The sequence below is a fragment of the Zingiber officinale genome, chromosome 4A, assembly GCF_018446385.1.
Source record: "Zingiber officinale cultivar Zhangliang chromosome 4A, Zo_v1.1, whole genome shotgun sequence".
NCBI lineage: Eukaryota > Viridiplantae > Streptophyta > Magnoliopsida > Zingiberales > Zingiberaceae > Zingiber > Zingiber officinale.
This window is the reverse complement of record NC_055992.1, coordinates 156689119-156708137: the sequence shown is the minus strand read 5'-3', so window position 1 is coordinate 156708137 and position 19019 is coordinate 156689119. Positions and strand designations below refer to the sequence as shown.

Below are 19019 nucleotides of genomic sequence, written 5' to 3'. Positions count from 1 at the left end.
GCTATTACTCCAATGTCTTTAGTTAATTAATGTTAGTTAGCAAACAATCATTTGAGGTCATAAGTAGCATTGCAGTTTTTCAGGTCTAATTTACAAATAATCTTTCAACCTGTGAATTATGATTTACTGGTAATCAAATATTTGGAGATGACTATTTATTGTAAATAAGCATACAGTCTGTGAATTATCCTCTACCGGTAATCAACTATATGCAAATGACAGTTTATTATGAAAAAACATATGGTTTATTTTTATGCAGACAATCAAACTGCCCTTCTATATGAGTATGAAAATTTTGGTTCGGTTCTTCATAATACAGTGTTTGTGATTACATTAGAATACATAATAATACCAGGTATGAGCCACTCTGGATTAAGAGGCATAGGGAAAGCTGCAATTTCTTCCTTTTGTGTCTAGAAACAATGCTTGCTCAGAGTGACAACTGAATTAGGCAACATTAATAAGTGCAGGAAGCAAGTAACTGAGCAAATCCTTACTTACAAAGTGATGCAAGAATGCGCCGAGGAGGATCAAAGGGCCGACGAGCATGCAAGGTAGCAAGGTTATCGACTAAGAGGATGTCACCTTTCTTCCAGCCTATGGCTACAGATTCTTCTTCAAGGATGTTTAAGCACTCATAAATAATATCAGCAGGCAAAGGTGTTCCATCTCCAAATGTTACTGCCTTGACAGGATCATTCCGTGCGTCTTCCCATCCAGTGTAGGCAGCAACCATGCTGTTAAACCATATCTTTCTGCCCCGAGTATGGTCAAGTCTGATTGCCGGTATTGGACCTGTTATTGTTTTAACTCCATCTTCCAACCATTCCAGTTTCACTCCTAGTTTAGCTGCCCTGTGCGTGACATGCAATTCTTAATTTAAGAATTTACAGATATAGAAAAAATATCGATAGTAGAAGCAATCACGCAATCACTAAGGAAACTTCAAAGAGCAAATTTTTCAGACTACCAAAATGACGAGCTATAAAAGTAATATATCAGACCCATAAAGCCATAAAAAGATCTATATGATATTGAATTGTTGGTGTTCTTTACTGAGCAAACTTTATGATTGTAACATCTAAAACATAAAAATCAGGAGTCCGTATAACAAAAGCCAGCTTCAAAGAAAGGTTATTCAACAAACTCCAAATTTTGGAAAACAAAATATGCATTGTTTTTCAAACACTGTCATTTCAACACACTATAGAGATTGTGTGAACATTACAAAGTAAGAAAATACCCTAATTTAAACGACCAGATTAGGTTGCAATCAACTAATGTAGAAAGGCACCCTTTAGCTTATGGCATTCAAAAGCCCTGCACCATACAAACAAAATTTCCTTTACTGAAGATATTCAGTTGCTCTTTGAATGTTTCAACCACATACATTGCATTATCTCAGATTGATAAGATCACAAAATATATATATATATAAAAAGAGTTTCTGTTAAGAATGAGTTATAAAATTTGGAAGACAACAAATTTTGTAACAGCTTTTACTAAAAAATGTTGAATTTTTAACATAGCAGGAATCAGGTTATCATTGTCAATCGAAATATTACCCTACTTCATTTAATATTTTAGGTATGGATAGATTTGGTAAACAAAGGGATGGGTGGTTTTTTCTGACCAACTTGAGGTAGATTCCCAATGGGTTGACTAATTTGGTGAAATCACAAGTAAAGACCGGCACACATTCTAAATTTAGTTTGGTTGAAGTAGAACAATAAGATTCAAAATCAGCTTCGAATCTGGTAAGATGTGCAGGCAGTTAATTTGCCGTCCTGTAGGATTTTAGGCAGAAGTCCATGCTTTCCAGGTCGATGCACATTATACACCGCACTTTCAAAGCCATTACTGGTTTCAGATTAAAATAGGCTTTATTTCACCTTGTAGGTTGAAGCTTTTTTACTAAATTAAAGATCAAACTAGAATTTTAGGCAGAAGTACATATTTTAAGCTAAAACAACTAGCAATAAAAAAACAACAGAACCTCCGAATCCAAAGAAGAGCTACACTAATTTGATAATCATGTACATAAAAAAATCACAATATAGTCAATACAGAACATTCAAGTTTGTCTAAAATAATATGGAGTCTAAAGTTCATATGTGTTGACTCTTTCATTTGGAAATTAGCATCCAATTTTATTTTCAAAATTTACAACACCACACCTAATCAATTTCAGATGGAAGATTTTATTCCTAAGGTTTACCATATTTATTATGAATTTATGTTGTCCAAATTACATTCAGTGCCAGTCATAGAATAAAGGTTCTTCCAGTTTAGTTTCTCTAATATCGCAGATTGCTTTCAAGTTCAATTTACAATTTATAGATTATAATATGTCAAACATATTTGAATAGTACAATAGCTACATTATACATAATGGAATTGTTCAAAAGACATTGATGGAATGGACTATTCCCAAATTATGATCATCATTCATCCAGTGAACAAATAAAGATTTGTTGATACAAAAATTGATTTTTGTTAGTTTCTTTGGTTGGATTTCAACCAAGTAGGAAAGCTCTTTAGTCCTACATCTTTAGCTTCGAGGACTAGAGAAGCTTCATTATCCATCATTTGCATGAGCCTCAGGCACTTGGTGGATGGTTATATGTAAACATGGCTATGGTTTGGTTTCACCTAACATACATGCACATGTCGGTCAAGCCAGGCTTGGGATTGTGCTCGAGCATGGCTATACACAGCGTGACACAAATAGTCCAGCCAATCAATCCCTCACATGCACAACTGGATTTTTTACAAGAACATTTATTCTAATTTGAAATTTAAATTTAAAAAATTGAAAAGGCCTTTTTCAGCCATTTTAATTTCCATCAATTGATTCATTAAATGTTGCATGGATAAGATAGAAATGGATAGATTCAATGGACTTGGATTAGATTCATCAAACAAATCTATCTACAAGTCCATATTTTCCAATGTCTTGGAGGTGTACCTAGTGAGGTTGTTGGTTGTCAGATCTTGGGAGAATCATCGCCACCTTTGCACAGGTGGGGAGCTGTTGATTGTCACATCCGCATCCTTTGCACATGAGGGAGACAATAATTTCTCTAAAGAGGGTTGAATCTACCAGAGCTTCAACTACATAATCTCTAAACCTTGCTTATTTTTCAAATTTGCAGCTAGGATAGCTTTGGTTTAATCTTCTATTTGGATTTTGAGTTCATTGATTAAAAAACAAAAAATTCACCTCCTGCAAGATTTTGAAAATCCCATTTCTAACAATGAAAACTTAAAAAAAAAAAAAAAAAAAACTTGCATTAACAATGAAGTTTGATTATTCAAATCATATAGTTTAATTAGCTTGAGTATTTTCAACATGAATCTAAAGTTTGTTTTATTGTTGTGTGGTAATTGTAACTACATGCACACCAAACACTAAAAGCGTGTGTATCCATAGAATTTTATTTTATCAGGAAAAGCATAGCATAAACGTGTGATTTTTGTAGTGTCAAAGATGAAACTAAGCAAAGTAACACCTACTAACCTTTCCTCTGCTACGCTTCTATCTTTGGTCAAGAACGTGGACTGCCATCCTCGGCCGATGGGCGACGACGGATCGTCTCCTTCCCCCAAAACCCTCGTGTAGATCAATCCTTGTTCCTCCAACCGATCCACGAACTCGGGAAATCTCGCCCTCATTCTGTCGTACACGAGGTGGCTCAGCACAATCGGCGTCTCCCCGCCGCTTCCGGGCTCCACCTCGCAGAAGAAGAACAATTTCGACGGGAACTCCGGTACCTGGACAGAAAAAAAATTCGCAGAAATCTGTGTTCAGTAAGCAAAAGATTGGGGCGGAGAGGAATCCGATTCCGAACTAATGAAGCTTAAGGACCTGAGCCATCTCGTGATGAAAGGGGATCTTCTGGTCGGGCGGAGACTCGTTGGCGGTGAAGACACGGCCGACGACGTTGGTGCGGGGGGCGGCGCCTCCGACGTAGGGGAGCTCGTCGTAGCGGAAGGCTGCGACTGCGCGGTCGAAGTCGGCGGCCGACCGGAGAGGGAAGCCCCGGAGGAGGAGGGCGCCGCTGGAACGGAGGAGCGCTTCGAGGCGGGGTTTCTGGGACGAAACGGCCGCAGCGAAGGAGGTCTGGTCGAGATCGGCGGTGGGACTGGGGGAGACGACCGCCGGGAAGACGCCGACGCCGACGGCCTTCTGTTCCGGGATGCGGGTCTCGACGAACACGTCATCGTCGGCAGCCATCAAGGTTAGTTCACTTTCGCCGTCGGAGGCGGAAATTGAGACCGCAAATAAATTTTTGGGAGGCAAAATAAAACTGGTTAGAAAAGCAAAATGATTGTGGTCTGGGAGTGCGTCTGTGTTCATTGAAGCAGGGAATCTTCACGGGTTTATACTTGCTTACGGTTCTGTATAAGGATTACTACGGAAATCGGAACGAAAGAGATTTTAGGTGGATAAGGATTAAGAAAAAGCTGGTAAAAAAGAACCTTTAATACTTTATTATATGTGTTTTTATTAAAGTTTTTTTTTCATGTCAAGTTCACTGATTCGGGAGACGACTGGTACAATTTCATAAATATTGTTTACTGATTCTCAGATAAATCATGCAAGTGATGTAGAAAGTTGTCGCCCAGGTGCTGGGAGTTGTGAGTAGGGCTGTAAATAAATTAAGTGTTCGTGAACAAGTTTAGTGTTCAGTTTGGTAAGAGCTTGTTTATGTTCGTTCAATATACATAGGATTAATTAAACAAACAAGCTTGAACAGCTTGTTAAGCTAAACAAACAAGCTTGAATACATATGCGTTCAGCTTGTTAATGTTCGTGAACAACGTTCGTGAACATTGTTCACGAACACGTGAACAATGTTCACGAACCATATTTATTAATAAAACTCTTTTCAATATCCTAAATAAATAATTAAATTAAATTAAATAAATAAATAAATTTAAATTATCAATCTTAATAACCAATCAAACAATTAAAAGTTTCAAACAATCAAACAAGCTTGAGTTGAGAGCTTGATAACATCTAAACGAACTAAGCTCAAGCCAAGCTCAAACCAAGCTCAAGCCAAGCTCGAACCAAGCTCAAGCCAAGCTTGAATTGAGAGCTTGATAACATCTAAACGAACCAAGCTCAAGCCAAGCTTCAAACAAGCTCAAGCTCATAAAAAATAAATCAAGCAAGCTTGAACACTCATTTCAAAAGCTTGGTTCATTTTAAGCTCGACTCGGCTCGGCTCGGTTATCTTATCAAACAAGCTTGAACACTCCAAAACTCGACTCGGCTCGACTCGTTTACAACCCTAGTTGTGAGGGTGGTCGTCTGCATCGAACGAGTGTGTCGACTAATATTATATATAAAAGATTTTTATGTGCTTCGTGTCTAAGTTTTGTTTTTAAGAGATTTTTAAAATTTGTGAAGAGTAAAAGTGAACATTAATTATGAAAAGTGAATAATAATTATGAATAATAATTGTGAATGGTAAAAAAGTGAATAGTAATTTTAAATAAGAATTACTAAATCTAATCATTTTAGAAGGATATTATTATCATTATTTTTCATCAGTTTGTCTTATTTCTTAATTAGCGTAGATTTTATAAGCTTAAACTACGAGACATATCCTAATTTTTGAAGACAATGAGATGAAAATAGAACCTTTTTATTAAGCTGCCGTAAAAATTTTATAGAAAATATATAAATTAGGAAATTGAAAGTATACTTAGCTAGTTATAGACTTACATAAGGAAATTATATAAATAAGGTATAAGCTTACATAAAGAAATTTACAAGAGATACTTACAATACTCACAGGAAATTGAAATCGCACTTACACTAAATCACACTAGCACATAATATAACATAAGCTTCTTCTTCTCTGACACTGTCTATGTTGATTAAGTCCATATTGTTGCGGAGTATATATTTAGCTACAGAAGTCATACTATCGATTTTTAAGTTGTTTCTGTATTTGAGTGTATGTGCATTTGTCTTTAAGGATTGATATGATATGTTGTATGTGTACTTCTATATTATCGTATTGGGGTGCTACTTTCATATCTATCCATGCCTTATGAATTTCTTTTCCTAGATCACCTAGTAATTTACTAAATAGCCTTTCTCCTAGTTTAGGATTACAATAATTTTTCGAGACTACTATAAATGTGAGGAAGTCATTACAAAATGGTTTAATCAAATTCCAACTAAATAGTTGGAGTTGTCTCAAATCTCTCATAGCTTCCCTCTGTCATAAATCTAAGCCTATATTGGCATCTCTAGCTATAAATAATTTATGGCTGGTATAGCAAAAGCTTAATATGTTGTTACCTTGGGAGGCTATACGAGCTATTTCCTCTGGGAAATTTGTTTTACAAGTTTCCCAAGTAGCTCTAGCAACATCACTTAAGTAATTTTCTCCTGCCCTCATTATAGCTTCTCTAGTTTCTATGTCAAGTTCATGTCTTGCTTAGTAATTTCTTTTGACAGATACAATCCATTGTTCAAGGTAGGTATCATATATTTAAGGATCATCACATTCAACTATGTTTAGAAGTACTGAGTTTTTCCCAAAATAGGTTATTTCGAATAGCCTTGTTTTTCCTATGGTTCAAAGTAAATGATTATTGTTTGTATATGGAGTTATTTTTATCCGTGGAGGATGTACTTCTCCCTAGTCCATTGTTCTCATTGAACTTTAGGGGTATCGAACTTGTAATGGTTGTGATCTCGATGTGTTTGGGTTACTGGATTCTGTAGGATTTATAAGATTGACTTCTGCATATTTTTTAGCAATTATATTTTGTTCTTCATCAAAATATAATTCTCAATCCTTATCAAGTTTGTGCTGTTGTTTTTCAAAGTGTTCAAGTTCAACTAGGTCTCTTGGAGTTAGATGGATTGCTATTTTTGTGGACATGTATATGAATTCATCTAAGTCATAAAAAAAAAACCCTTGTTGTGATAAGTAATTTATATCGTATGTTTGTTGGTCTAACATATTATTACTGGTATTTTCAATATTCATTAGATTGATATTATCATATTCTTCGTTTTACTCATTGTGTGATGTGGAGGGTTTATAATTGTTAAATCTAACTATCGAGTTGTCATGCCTATCGTTATAGATTATTGAGTCAGTTGGTTGAAAAGTTTGTAGTTGAGTGTTTAAATCTAAATTGAGGCTCCAATCTAGTCCTGCTAGGATTTCTAAAGAGAAGTCTTTAGGCTTTAGAAAATAAATTCCTCTTATAGTAAGGGTTTCAATGATGTTATGTATTTGTACCTTGAAACTATTCTTAATTTGAGTCATTGTCTTGCCTAAAAAAATTATATCAATCTGCATGTTTTGTTTTTGGAAATTTCCATATCCTTTTGCTTGAATAGTAATTTTAATATGTTTGATGAAATCTAAAATAATCATATTGTTTGAACAGAAGTACATAATGTCCATATATTCTATTCATCTCTATCTCAATAAGTCATATAATTATCTTTTCATTATCTGAAAATCGAGTCATAGAGGACTAAAAATACTTTAGCTCCTATATTTTTTCTCGTTAATCCTCTAAGACCGAACACAATTAGTCTTAAGTGGACATAATTATGCCTTCACCGTAAGAGACTTTAGTTATAAGGTTTAATCTTTCTTTCCCCCATCCGGAAGATGAAGTGGTTATATTCTATAATATTTGTAAAGTGACATAGAAAAGGATAATATTCCTTGGTTGTATAGTCTTCTAGGATTAAGTGAATTTAATACTTCATTGTAAAATACTACTAAATTTCTTTCTATATCTATCAGTTCTTCCAACTGATACGTGGATGTACTGTTACGCCATCTAGTTATAGTATTTATTCAGGATGTATTGGTTTTGTTTGTCCTCTCACTATTTGTGATGGGCTTGCAAATGATTCAGTATGAGTTCTTATCAAACTCATTTTGATGAATAAATTAGGAATGAATAAGTTTTGGTTGTCGTTTGGGGATTATGTATTCAGTGGATAACTTATTTAGGTCTTTTGTTAAGTTATATATGTTTTCTCTCGACTCTGTAGCTTTGGTTGTCTTTTGTATTTGTGTTTTCACTTAGAGTAGTTTGTCTTTTAGTAGTGTAAGTATATGGTGTAATGATGATAATAGTGCTAGTATAGTATTGTTTAGTTGAATTAAAACTTGATCTCCTTGTCCAATAACTCCTAGTTTACTATACCCGTTATCGTGATTTTTGGAATATTATTTAGAAAATTCTAATGCTTCTTCGTAGTATGAATTTTTAAAATTCAGTTTATTCATTTATATTTTATGTCTTCAAGGGTTTTACGTATACCTTTTAGTTTGAAATGCTAAGGACCTTATTTTGCAACAAAAAAAAATCAATTTGAAAAATTATTTGTACTTAATATTATAATTCAATCCCAAAATCCTAAATGACTTAATGACAAATAATATATATATATATATATAATACTATAAATCAATCCTAAAACCTTAAGGAAAAATCTCATTGGCATAATTGGTAGCTTAAAAATAAATAAAAAAAATGTTGGCTCGGGCGACGTGCTGAGGCACCTCCAATGATTGGAGGTGCTTCCCCCCTAAGACATGACCACGTGCGTCGCTCATGTGTGTCGCCCAAATTAACAAATCTATATAGAAAAAGAGAAATGATACCCTGCACATTCATAGTTGACCCTATGTAGTCCAAGCGCCCGAACCACAAAAGGTCACCCATGAATGTGTAGGATATATATATATATATATATATATATATATATATATATATGTGTGTGTGTGTGTGTGTGTGTGTGTGTGTGTGTGTGTGTGTGTGTGTGTGATTTTAAATTAAAAATCAATTAAATATTTTTTAAAATTTTATTTTTAGCGTTCAAGTTTTCCAATTAGGTTATAATTAATGATCAAACTAATTTTTTTAAAAAAGATTGTACTTTTAGGATTCATGTTTTCCAATTAAGTTATAATGTTTAGTTAAAAGAAAAATTAAAAATAAAATAAATTTAAGTATTTAAGGAGTATTATAATGTGTTTAGGGGATATATTAATGTATTTAAGATTTATATAAAGAAATATTGATTTTTTAATTTAAAATACTTAAATTTATTTCATTTTAATTTTTTTTACTAAATACTATAATCCAATTGGGAAGCCTAAACCCTAGAGATAAAATCTTTAAAAAAAATAGTTTGAAAATTATAACCCAATTGAGAAGCATGAACCTAAAATAAAATCCCTAATCCTGAATATAAAAAAAATAGTTTTTAAATTTTTTAAAAATTAATATTTTCTTATATAAATCCCTAATCCTGAACATATCCCCTAAACATATTTCCATACTCCGTAAATACTTAAATTTATTTTATTTTTAATTTTTCCTTTTACTAAATACTATAAAATTATCTTACAAATTATAACCCAATTGAGAATCATCAATCCTAAAATAAAATTTTAAAGAAATATTTTAATTATTTTTTAATTCAAAATTTGAAAAAAAAATAATAAAAAAATAAAGCTGATATCCTACGCAATGCGCACAGTCACGCACTGATATATATATATATATAAAACTATGCCTCCTATGCAGAGAGGTAGCGCCTCACCCAGGATAATAGTAGATTTTTACGTGCTTCGTGTAGAAGTTATATTTTTCTTTGTATTTTAAAAAATTATGAATAGCAATTATAAATCGTAATTTTAAATAGTAATCTTACTATTTTATTAAAAATCTTCCCCCTTTACTAACTAACTTTGGTGAAGCCTAAAATGAATTTACGTTACTGTCCTTTTTTCTATTCACATTAACAATAATTTCAAGGTTTATTAGTAATTCCACAAGCGAAACAATCAGTGATCTAGAGTTCGAGACTCAGCTACAACGTATTATTATGAATTTTTCTCATCATTAATTTTCTCTGGTTGTTTTATATAAAAAAATATAGTTTTCTTTAGTCCCACATCTTAAAATTGACAATACTATGATCAAAAAAGCTTCTATAAATATATTAGACTGACGATGTTAAAAAATATACTTTTCTTAGTTTCTTTTACTAAGATAAGTATAATATTAAATTAAAATAATTTTTTGCATAGGAAGTCGTTGTAGTAGTTTATTGTTTGAATGGGCATGGGTCTGACGAATCTTAGGATGACACTAGAAAATCCAAATCATTAAGATTTTTAAATATCCAAATAATTTATATATTATTATATTATACATGCAATGCGCATGTACATGATCACACTAGTTATAAATAATATTTTTCAACAGTAGTTACTAAATCTACATATTTTGGAAGAATAGTTTCCTCGTTATTTCTCGTCAGTTATTTTTCATTGTTTCCGCTCGGTGTATATATATATATTATATTATATTGTATTAATTCTCAAAAAGGCATGTAATTTTGATAATTAAAGGTACTTTTTATTTTTCCAAAAGAAAAATTAGTGACATAAAACACAGGAAAGAGAGAGAAAAGAAAAAAAGTTTGGGCCGTTGCTTATCGAAGGATCAATAATTTCGAGAAGCTCATCACTTAAAAGGAGACACAAGATCTCAAGAACTTCGTTTCCATTTCGATAAGATAATTAGAAAACACTCAAGATCTATAATTCACTTGGAAAATAAAATAATATAAAAAAAACTAATTCAAAGCAGTTACCCTTTGGCATGTTGTTTGTGCGTTGAACAGGATTGAGGAATATAATTAATGGAAATATTTTTAATTAAATTAATCCCAACCAACAATACTGTAGTTTCTTGCCCAATTTGATTTCCATTAATCGATAAGGTTCAAATGCATGGATACCACGTTTCAATAATATTTTGATGATTGCGCATGCTATACACCAAGTAACTGTCACAGTTAATATTCGTTGATCAATACTTAATTCGAGAAAATTACATTTTTAATTATGTAACTTATATTTTTTTTAATTTTAATCTTGTTATGAGTTGTTTTATATTTTTAATCCTGTAACTTGTAATATTTTTCAATTTCAATCATTTTTTTTCTAAAATTAAAAATTTTCAATGGAAAATGATGAGTTGTAAATTGATTTTGAGGATTTTGATTTTTTATGACCCATGTGATTTTTATATTCAACCATAAACTAGACATTTTTCGTTGAAAAATTTTAATTTTGAAAAAAAAGGATTGAAATTAGAAAATATTATAAATTATTGGACTAAGAACGTAAATTAACTCATAACAGGATTAAAATTAAAAAGATATAAATTACATGACTGAAAATATAATTTTCTCTTCTTAATTCTTAACTGTAACACACAGATTAATTAGGAAGACTACGGAGCGGCACATTATTCATACGTTTAGATTTATTCTGATGATAAAAAAAAATTATCTAATCAAATCTGACACTTTGAGATTAATAGATTCTTAGAGCGAAATACTTGGATTAAAAAAATATTTATTTTGATAATTAAATGTTTTGTATTTTTTTTCTTTTTTTGACTTTGTTTATTAATTTTGAAGGACGAAAAGAAAGTATTGCAAAGTCCAGTTAGCCTTCCCTTCCTTCGTTGATGCAAATCCTTCCGTGGATTCATTTTAATTTTAATTTTTAAATTTTTTTTTTGTCTGGCCAAAATCAGACACGGGAGAAATTTCTTCCCACATCTCGAATCACACGGCCACAATTCATCTTGAACCAGAGGTCAGCCGCTGTTGAAACCTCACATCACACTTGAAGAATTTAAAATTTTCGTGAAGCTGAACCGTATTCATTTGCACTTTTGTATTTATTTCGATGGCAATTAAAAATTTCTATAGGATCAGATGAGCTATCATCAAAATTAGTAAGATTGTAAAAATTAAATACCTAAATAAAAAAAAACTCTCTCCAGATTAAATCTAAATTGTAAAATTTTGTCTTTAGCTATCTTCTCCCTCACTCTCCTCTCTTAGTTCCAATGGTTCGAAAGATTATTTAGACTTAAAATGTTGACAACTCCTATTTCCATGTTAGATCATTATATCTTAGTCGACGATGATTATGGATAAATCATAAATACTTTGGCGGGCCATATAATCTTAAGAAAAAAAATTCACCTTCACGAGATGATATCCGAAGAGATAACTCAATAACTGATGTAATTAAATCGGTAATGTCAATACTAAAAAGGAAATGTCTATTACTCAAAGATTTGTCTCGATAATCGAAAGAGTATGTTGAAATTAAAAATAAAATAAATTCCACATTGTCATATCGATCATCACTGGTTTGAGTCGTTGGCTCATTGTCAAGTTGATTGATGAGACCTAATTGTTGGAATAATATCGACAATCTCCAACAATAATTGCTAGTTAGGCCATTAGCTAATCTGGCCATCTATAGTCTATTTTGGGAACGATAAAAATATATATATAAACTAAGGAAATTACATGTACTAGATGTAAGACATGAGTCTGGACTTTAAAAAACATCCTCTCAATACAAGAGTACACCTCACCTTCGAAATGAAATCAGTTTCGAACTTGCCATACAAGAAAGATCACCTCACCTTCGAAATAAAATCAGTTTCAAACTTGTCATACAAGAAAGATCACACAAGCTGCCGCTAAATAACGAGCCTTTGTCAGCCGACCTTTGCCTCGGATTTGCCTCCCGTAAACTTTAAACAAACTTCTCACTGTGTAGATGGATGGTCGGATGCCTAGTCACTCCCGAACCTTTGTCTCCCAGAGTTGTCTCGTGATAGGGCAACGAAAGAAAATATGATCATTTGACTTCACAGCTTGTTGGCCTATGAAGCACTACTTGTGAGGTACAAATTGTTGGTGCAATCAACTCCAGGGTTTTGATATTTGTTTGATAATATGTTTAATGAAGTCTAATCAGGTCAAGGTTGACCGGATGACTAGCAAGGGTAGGGTGAGACGTCTACCGAGTGACTAGTCCTAACTTCGGTTAGGCAAAGAAAGTCCTAACTATAGTTAGGCAAGGAAAGTCCTAGCTAATTGTGGCTAGATAAGGGAAATCTCGATAGATCGTGGAAATCATATAGGATTCGGTAGGTCTGAAGAACCCGATATTGAATCCCTGGAGGGCCAATCTGATGCTGAGTCCTGGTGAGTAAAGTCAGATGATGAAAACTCTAGGGGGAGGTAAACCTAGGTCATGATGAATGAAGCCAGGTGGTGAAAATCCTATGGAGAGATAACCCTAAATCCTGATGAGTGAAGTCAGGTGGTGAAAACCCTAGGGCGAGGTAACACAGTCGATCGGACTGTGGATCTTGGTAAACCTAAGTTTATTTTACCATAGTATTTTACATTACTATTATTGCTATTGACTAATTTAGTATTACAGGAAAAGTCTTAGTGGATCAGATGATCAGACATTGAGTAGAAAAAGTTTAAACAAGTCTGGAGATCCAAATGTTTGGCAAGTAGGTTGAGGTAAGAAACTAGAGTGGAGTGACGGGGAGGTCGTGTCCTGGAAAGAGACAAACCCTAGGTCGCTGATCCAATTGAAAAAACTGGAAGGTTTCTAAATTGAGATCAAGATAGGTTTTACTATTTTTTTTTTACTCCTACAGTATTATGCTATTGTGCTAAATTTGTGTTACGGTGATATTTTTATAATGTGGAACTAACTCGATTTTGCATAATCCAAAGGGATCGATCGAACGAATAGGAGTTTTAGTCGACCGAACCTAACCGATGTGGAAGGGTTCAGATTGTTGGTGCAATCAACCTCTAGGGTTTCAATATTTGACAATGTAGCTTAGTTTGGTCAGTTTGACCAAGGGTTTAATGTTTCGAAGAAAAAATTGACTAGCAAGGGTAAGTCTTAACCAAATGATAGGCAAGCGAGAAGTCTACTGAGTGACTAGCCCTAACTGGAGTTAGGCAAGAGGAAGTCTTGGTGAGTAAAGTCGGACCCTAGTGAGTGAAGGTGGTGGAAGTCCTGGTGAGTAAAGCTGGTCCCTAGTGAGTGAAGCTAGATGGTTGAAGTCCTAGTGAGTGAAGTTGGGTCATAGTGAATGAAGTTAGGTGATGGAAGTCTTGGCGAGTGAATCCAGACAATGGAAGTCCTAGTGAGTGATGCTGGGCATCCTTAGGGAGAGGTAACCCTAGGTAATATGTGATCGACTGGTTTTCGGTCGACCGCATGCGGTTGACCGAACCAACAAATTATTAATAATGCTAACACTGTTTTTCCTTACCATTTTTATATCTATTGTGCTAACTCAATATTGCAGGTAAGTTTTAGTAGATCAGATTGGTCAGATACTATGCAAGGCCAGAGAAAGTCTAAAGAGGTTTGAAGGATCATATGTTTGACAGATAAGTAAAAGTAAGTCTCTAAAGGAGAGTGACTCGGTGAGGACGCGTTCCCCGTTGATGGAACTATAGGTGTCTATCCAACTTAGGGTCATTTGGGAAGCCTAAATTGAGATCTTAACTAGATCCTGGTCTCGAGGAGACAAGACCTAATTACTACCCTATCTGCTATGTTGTGCTAACTCTGTTTTGCAAGGTAGATATAATCTTTGATTGCCCGAACTAACCTTTTCTTGCAGGAAGAAAAATGCTGGAGAAAGGACTTCGGGCACCTGGAATGGATCCGGGTGCCCAGACTCTGGGTGCTTGGAGCTGATTTGGGTGCCCGAAGCAGGCTCACCCTGGCGCAGCCATGGGCGCCCAGGCAGTTCGGGCACCCGAACTCGGTCTAGGGGCCCAGACTCGAAAACTTATCCACAAGCTTACGTGGAGCGTGTCGATTGGCCGAGCCATGTGGTCCAGGCACCCGAAGGGGTTCCAAGCGCCCACAATTGACCTATTTAAAGGCCTTCGACTCGGAGCTTCAGAACAACAATTACTACAAGTTTTTTTCTTGCTCGGTGCTCTGAAAAGGCTCCCGCAACGTTGCTACGCTCCACCAACAACCGACGACCAAGACTTTTCCATTTTATTGTTGTCGTTGGTAACTTTTATTTCCAGTTCTTGTACTTAACTCCTGTAATCTTTTGCGAACTATTAGTAGATTGTCCAACGAAAGTACTCGACGAGTGAGAGCCTTGGAGTAGAGTCGTCGAAGGCTCCAAACAAAGTAAAACTCAGTTTGTTAGCATTCGTTCATTTTTTTTCTTCTGCTGCGTACTTCAATTAATTCACTATCGATTTTCACGATCGCTATTGACACCCCCTCTTGCGTTCTTTTCGATCCTACACAAATTACACAGAATAAACTTGGAAGTCACGCGGATCAGTCGATCGAACCTAATTGGTAAACACAGTGGCAAATTGGATCTCGACAAAGTTGAAAACATATGGATCGGTCGACCGATAAAGGTGATCATTCGACCATACATTAAATGACATTAATAACATGAAGATTAGATCTCGTCAAAGAAGGAAGGCTGCATGATCAGTCAACCGATAGGGAGATTGGTCGACCGAAAGGATCCGTTGACTGAAGGCTTTTTCGATCGATCGAACGTCGCTTATAAAAGTATATCTCAAGCTCCGAGCCAGTAAGAACTTCTGTGCAATCTTCTGATCTTCTTCCACTCTATTTGTACTACTGCTACTCTACACTTCAACTCTGTGTGCAAGATACGACACAAAAGAGCTCCGATGATCTTCATCTTATATCTTAATTGTCAGTATATTTACTTTTAGATTACATAACTCATTGTAAACTTCATTGTACGAATTACCTTTTTTTTGAACATTTCGGAAAGAATAATTTTAGTGTTATCTAATAGTACGATCAAGGATCGTGGGTCTGGAAGTAGGAGTTGACATAGGCTCCGAACCAAGTAACCAATTGTGTCTCTTGTATTACTTTTGTTATCTTATTCCGTTGCTCACTCTAATTCGATTTTACGAAATGAGAAAAGATTTTTAATGAATGAGATTCACCCCCTCTCTCTTGTCTATCACGATCCAACACAAACACCAATCCATCCGCTATCTGCAATCATTGGTAAGCAAGCATCCAACAACAAAATTGGTGCTTGGGTAGCAAGCTAGCTTTCCATACAATTGGCACCCAAGAGATGCCCGTGGCTAGAAAAACCAGTAGACATTAGCTATGCCATTCTTTTATGTTACAAATCATTCTAAAAGCTTCATGTTGGCCTCCCCATAGCCTCCTTCTCAATGCACAATTTGGTCACGAATGTAAACCAACTTCTTGATCAAAGGAGAGGTCGATGCTTTTCATTGACACTGCCAAAAATCCGTACCCCTAAGATAATGGTAATGCACCCAAAGTAAATCATTCTTAGTCAGGATGTTCCATAAAATGCGGCATAGAAAAGCATTGTTCCATGCATGCAAGTCCCGAATGTCATAGCCTCTTTTATTTTTGGATAAGCAAATAGTTGCTCATGAGATCAGTGGATGCTTGGTGGACCAAACAAAAGACCGGCAAATTCCATAGAGCTTGTCAATCGTCCCACTTGGAATGGGGAGAATAAATAACTAATAACATTTAACACCTTGTAGAACTGATCATACTAGCTCCAAGTGCCCCGCATAAGACAAAGTGTGCTTCAACCAAGAGATAATCTTTTTAGTCACCACATCAAGAAGGGATACATAATTTGCAATCCGAAGTTTTGTCGCAGCTAAATGAACACCAAGGTATCTAAAGCGGAAGGTACCCTCTTGAAAACCCATAATTTGTAGAAGCTCACCCTTTGTTCGATCATTAACACTCGCCATGTAGATATTGGACTTCAATGGGTTAGCTTGAAGCCCTGCTTTGTCCCCAAACTCCTTCAAACAATCGATGATTATAGAGATGGTGGATGCATCTTCTCTTGCAAGCATCAAAAGTTCATTAACATATGCTAAATGGGTGACTTGGACTACTTCACACATAGGATAGAAGTGAAAATCCTCTTGCTCCGATGCTACCTTCAATTACCATGAGAATACCTCAACACAAAGCCCGAATAACAAAAGAGAAAGTGTCACTTTGTCGCAAGCCACACCATCTACTAAAGAAGCCATATAAGCCGCCATTAAGGCTAATAGAGTATGAAATCGTGGTGACTCATTCGTGAATCCAATCACGAAATTGTTGGGAAAAATCATAACCAACAAGAGTTACGATAGGAAAATCTCAATCCACAGTATCAAAAATTTTCCTCAAGTCCTCCTTGATCATGCATTGAGGAAAGATTCATTTGCGTGTATTTGCAAAGTAATTCTTGAGCTAGATGAATGTTCTCACATATGGAATGGTCTTTAAAAAAAGTCACTTGTGCTGAATCCAATAAATAGCCTATGACTCCTGTTAGGTGCTCTGCTAGTACTTTGGATATCACTTTGTGAAAAATCATGCAATAAGATATTGCTGATAATTACTAATACCGGATGACATGATTAGAGTTTGGAACCAAGGCTATCAGTGTGTGGTTCCATTGTTTGAGTAGTTGTTCGTGTAGAAAAAATTCCTGCATTACATCTATGACTTCAGCACGCACTGTGTCCCAAGTGGAGGTGTAGAACCTGACATTGTATCAATCTGGATCTAGGGCTTTGTCTTTCCCAATGCTAAAGATCACAGCTTGTATCTCCTCGACGGTAACTACCCAAACTAGTGCTGCCCCTGCATACTAGACAATCTGTGATCTGACAACCTCTTGCTATGCAGAGGTAAAATCAACTCATTTTTGCCCAATAACTCCCAAAAACATCCTACAAACTCTGTCGTGACCTCTCTTAAGTTGGTGGTTTGTGTAGGGATCTTTTGTGAAAAATAATAAATATACGCAGTGAAAAAATTGATCCCTCTAAAGATCCATGCGAATATAGTATACAAAGTTTGATAGATTTGCTACATTTGTTGCGTGAATGGAACAATCCCGATAGCAACTTTGTTTTCACATATCTCAGTGCAATTAGAGTGATCGCACCTCTTCAGTATTCACACAAATATATCCTTCATTCGTCTCACGAACTCAGCCTCCGGAGAAGAACAACCTTCATCATGCTAGCAACTACACAAGATTTTTTTGGACCAAGAGAAGAAGAGGAAGAAGAGCAAAAAATGAAAAAGATGACAATCGCCAAAAGGTTACTTCGATTTTGGTATTCATCCATGAAATACCAAAGAGAAGCCTTTTGATCTTCTTCCATCAATGCTCATTAATCTTCATTAATCACCATTCATTTTCTTTAATGGGTTGGATGTTTATATATTGGATTAACTATTAACCAATAAGCTATTAATGCAATAAGTCAATAAGTCTAACCCATTAATCTAATGAGTCTAATTCGAATTCATTTGAGTCTAATTCGGATTCATTTGGATTAACCCACTAATCTTAAAGTCTATCATATTATAGTCAAACTAAAATAAATTCATCTCCAAATCAACATGTTCTTTGTTTGTGATCTAATAGGTTCTCATAATGTTGGCAATATCTCTAAAACCTTTTATATAAATATGTAATGATTGACATCTAGCAATACATCATTGCTACTCAAATGACGATAATGTCGAGATCTGACCTAATCTTTTTATGTCTATTTTCTTATATAACTTGGTGCTTCTATACTTGATATCTATATTGATCTATAAGGCATAGGTCATGTCATTCTTTTATCAATCTTTGTATTTCTTGATTTCTAAGTAGACACACAATCAAATAAACTCAATATATTATATTAACTAATTTGAGCATAGTCATGCATTCTTGTGTCCTACTTATTCAAGGGGCCCATAGATATCACTTCTGTCATATGGAAGAGATATATCTCATCTACATCATTCATATCTCTCTACATAACTTATTGCATACCCAGTGATAGACTTAATAGTCACCTTGTTATACAGATGATTTTTTATCGATATTAAAGTACATACCTCCTTATGTAGAGAACCTTAGTGATTTCAGGTCTAAGGATTATTCATACTAATAGTCATTAGGAGAATATTTATGACACTCATAAAATGATCCATGAAATTTTCTCATTGAGGGCCAATTCAGTACATATTCTCTGTAGGATCGGTGCGCTAGAGGGA

At 34.7% G+C, this 19019-nt stretch overlaps 1 protein-coding gene across 1 annotated transcript; it reads right to left on the bottom strand.

Moving 5' to 3' along the window:
- Positions 1-281: 281 nt before the first annotated feature.
- LOC121971836 (clavaminate synthase-like protein At3g21360) lies at positions 282-4375 on the bottom strand. Its single transcript, XM_042523297.1, has 3 exons — positions 3869-4375; positions 3521-3774; positions 282-854 (listed from the first exon to the last, which is right to left on the bottom strand). Exons 1-3 carry the CDS (start codon positions 4358-4360, stop codon positions 494-496), a joined length of 1107 nt encoding a protein of 368 aa, XP_042379231.1. The 5' UTR covers positions 4361-4375; the 3' UTR covers positions 282-493.
- Positions 4376-19019: the final 14644 nt, after the last annotated feature.

Bases quoted from the DNA above. Each gene is read 5' to 3' on its own strand.
- LOC121971836 (XM_042523297.1), bottom strand. From the start codon at position 4,360: ATGAACACAGACGCACTCCCAGACCACAATCATTTTGCTTTTCTAACC. The intron at 3,775-3,868 runs GTCCTTAAGCTT...TTTTCTGTCCAG, and splicing joins TTCATCACGAGATGGCTCAG to GTACCGGAGTTCCCGTCGAA. The intron at 855-3,520 runs GTTAGTAGGTGT...TGTCACGCACAG, and splicing joins AGAAGCGTAGCAGAGGAAAG to GGCAGCTAAACTAGGAGTGA.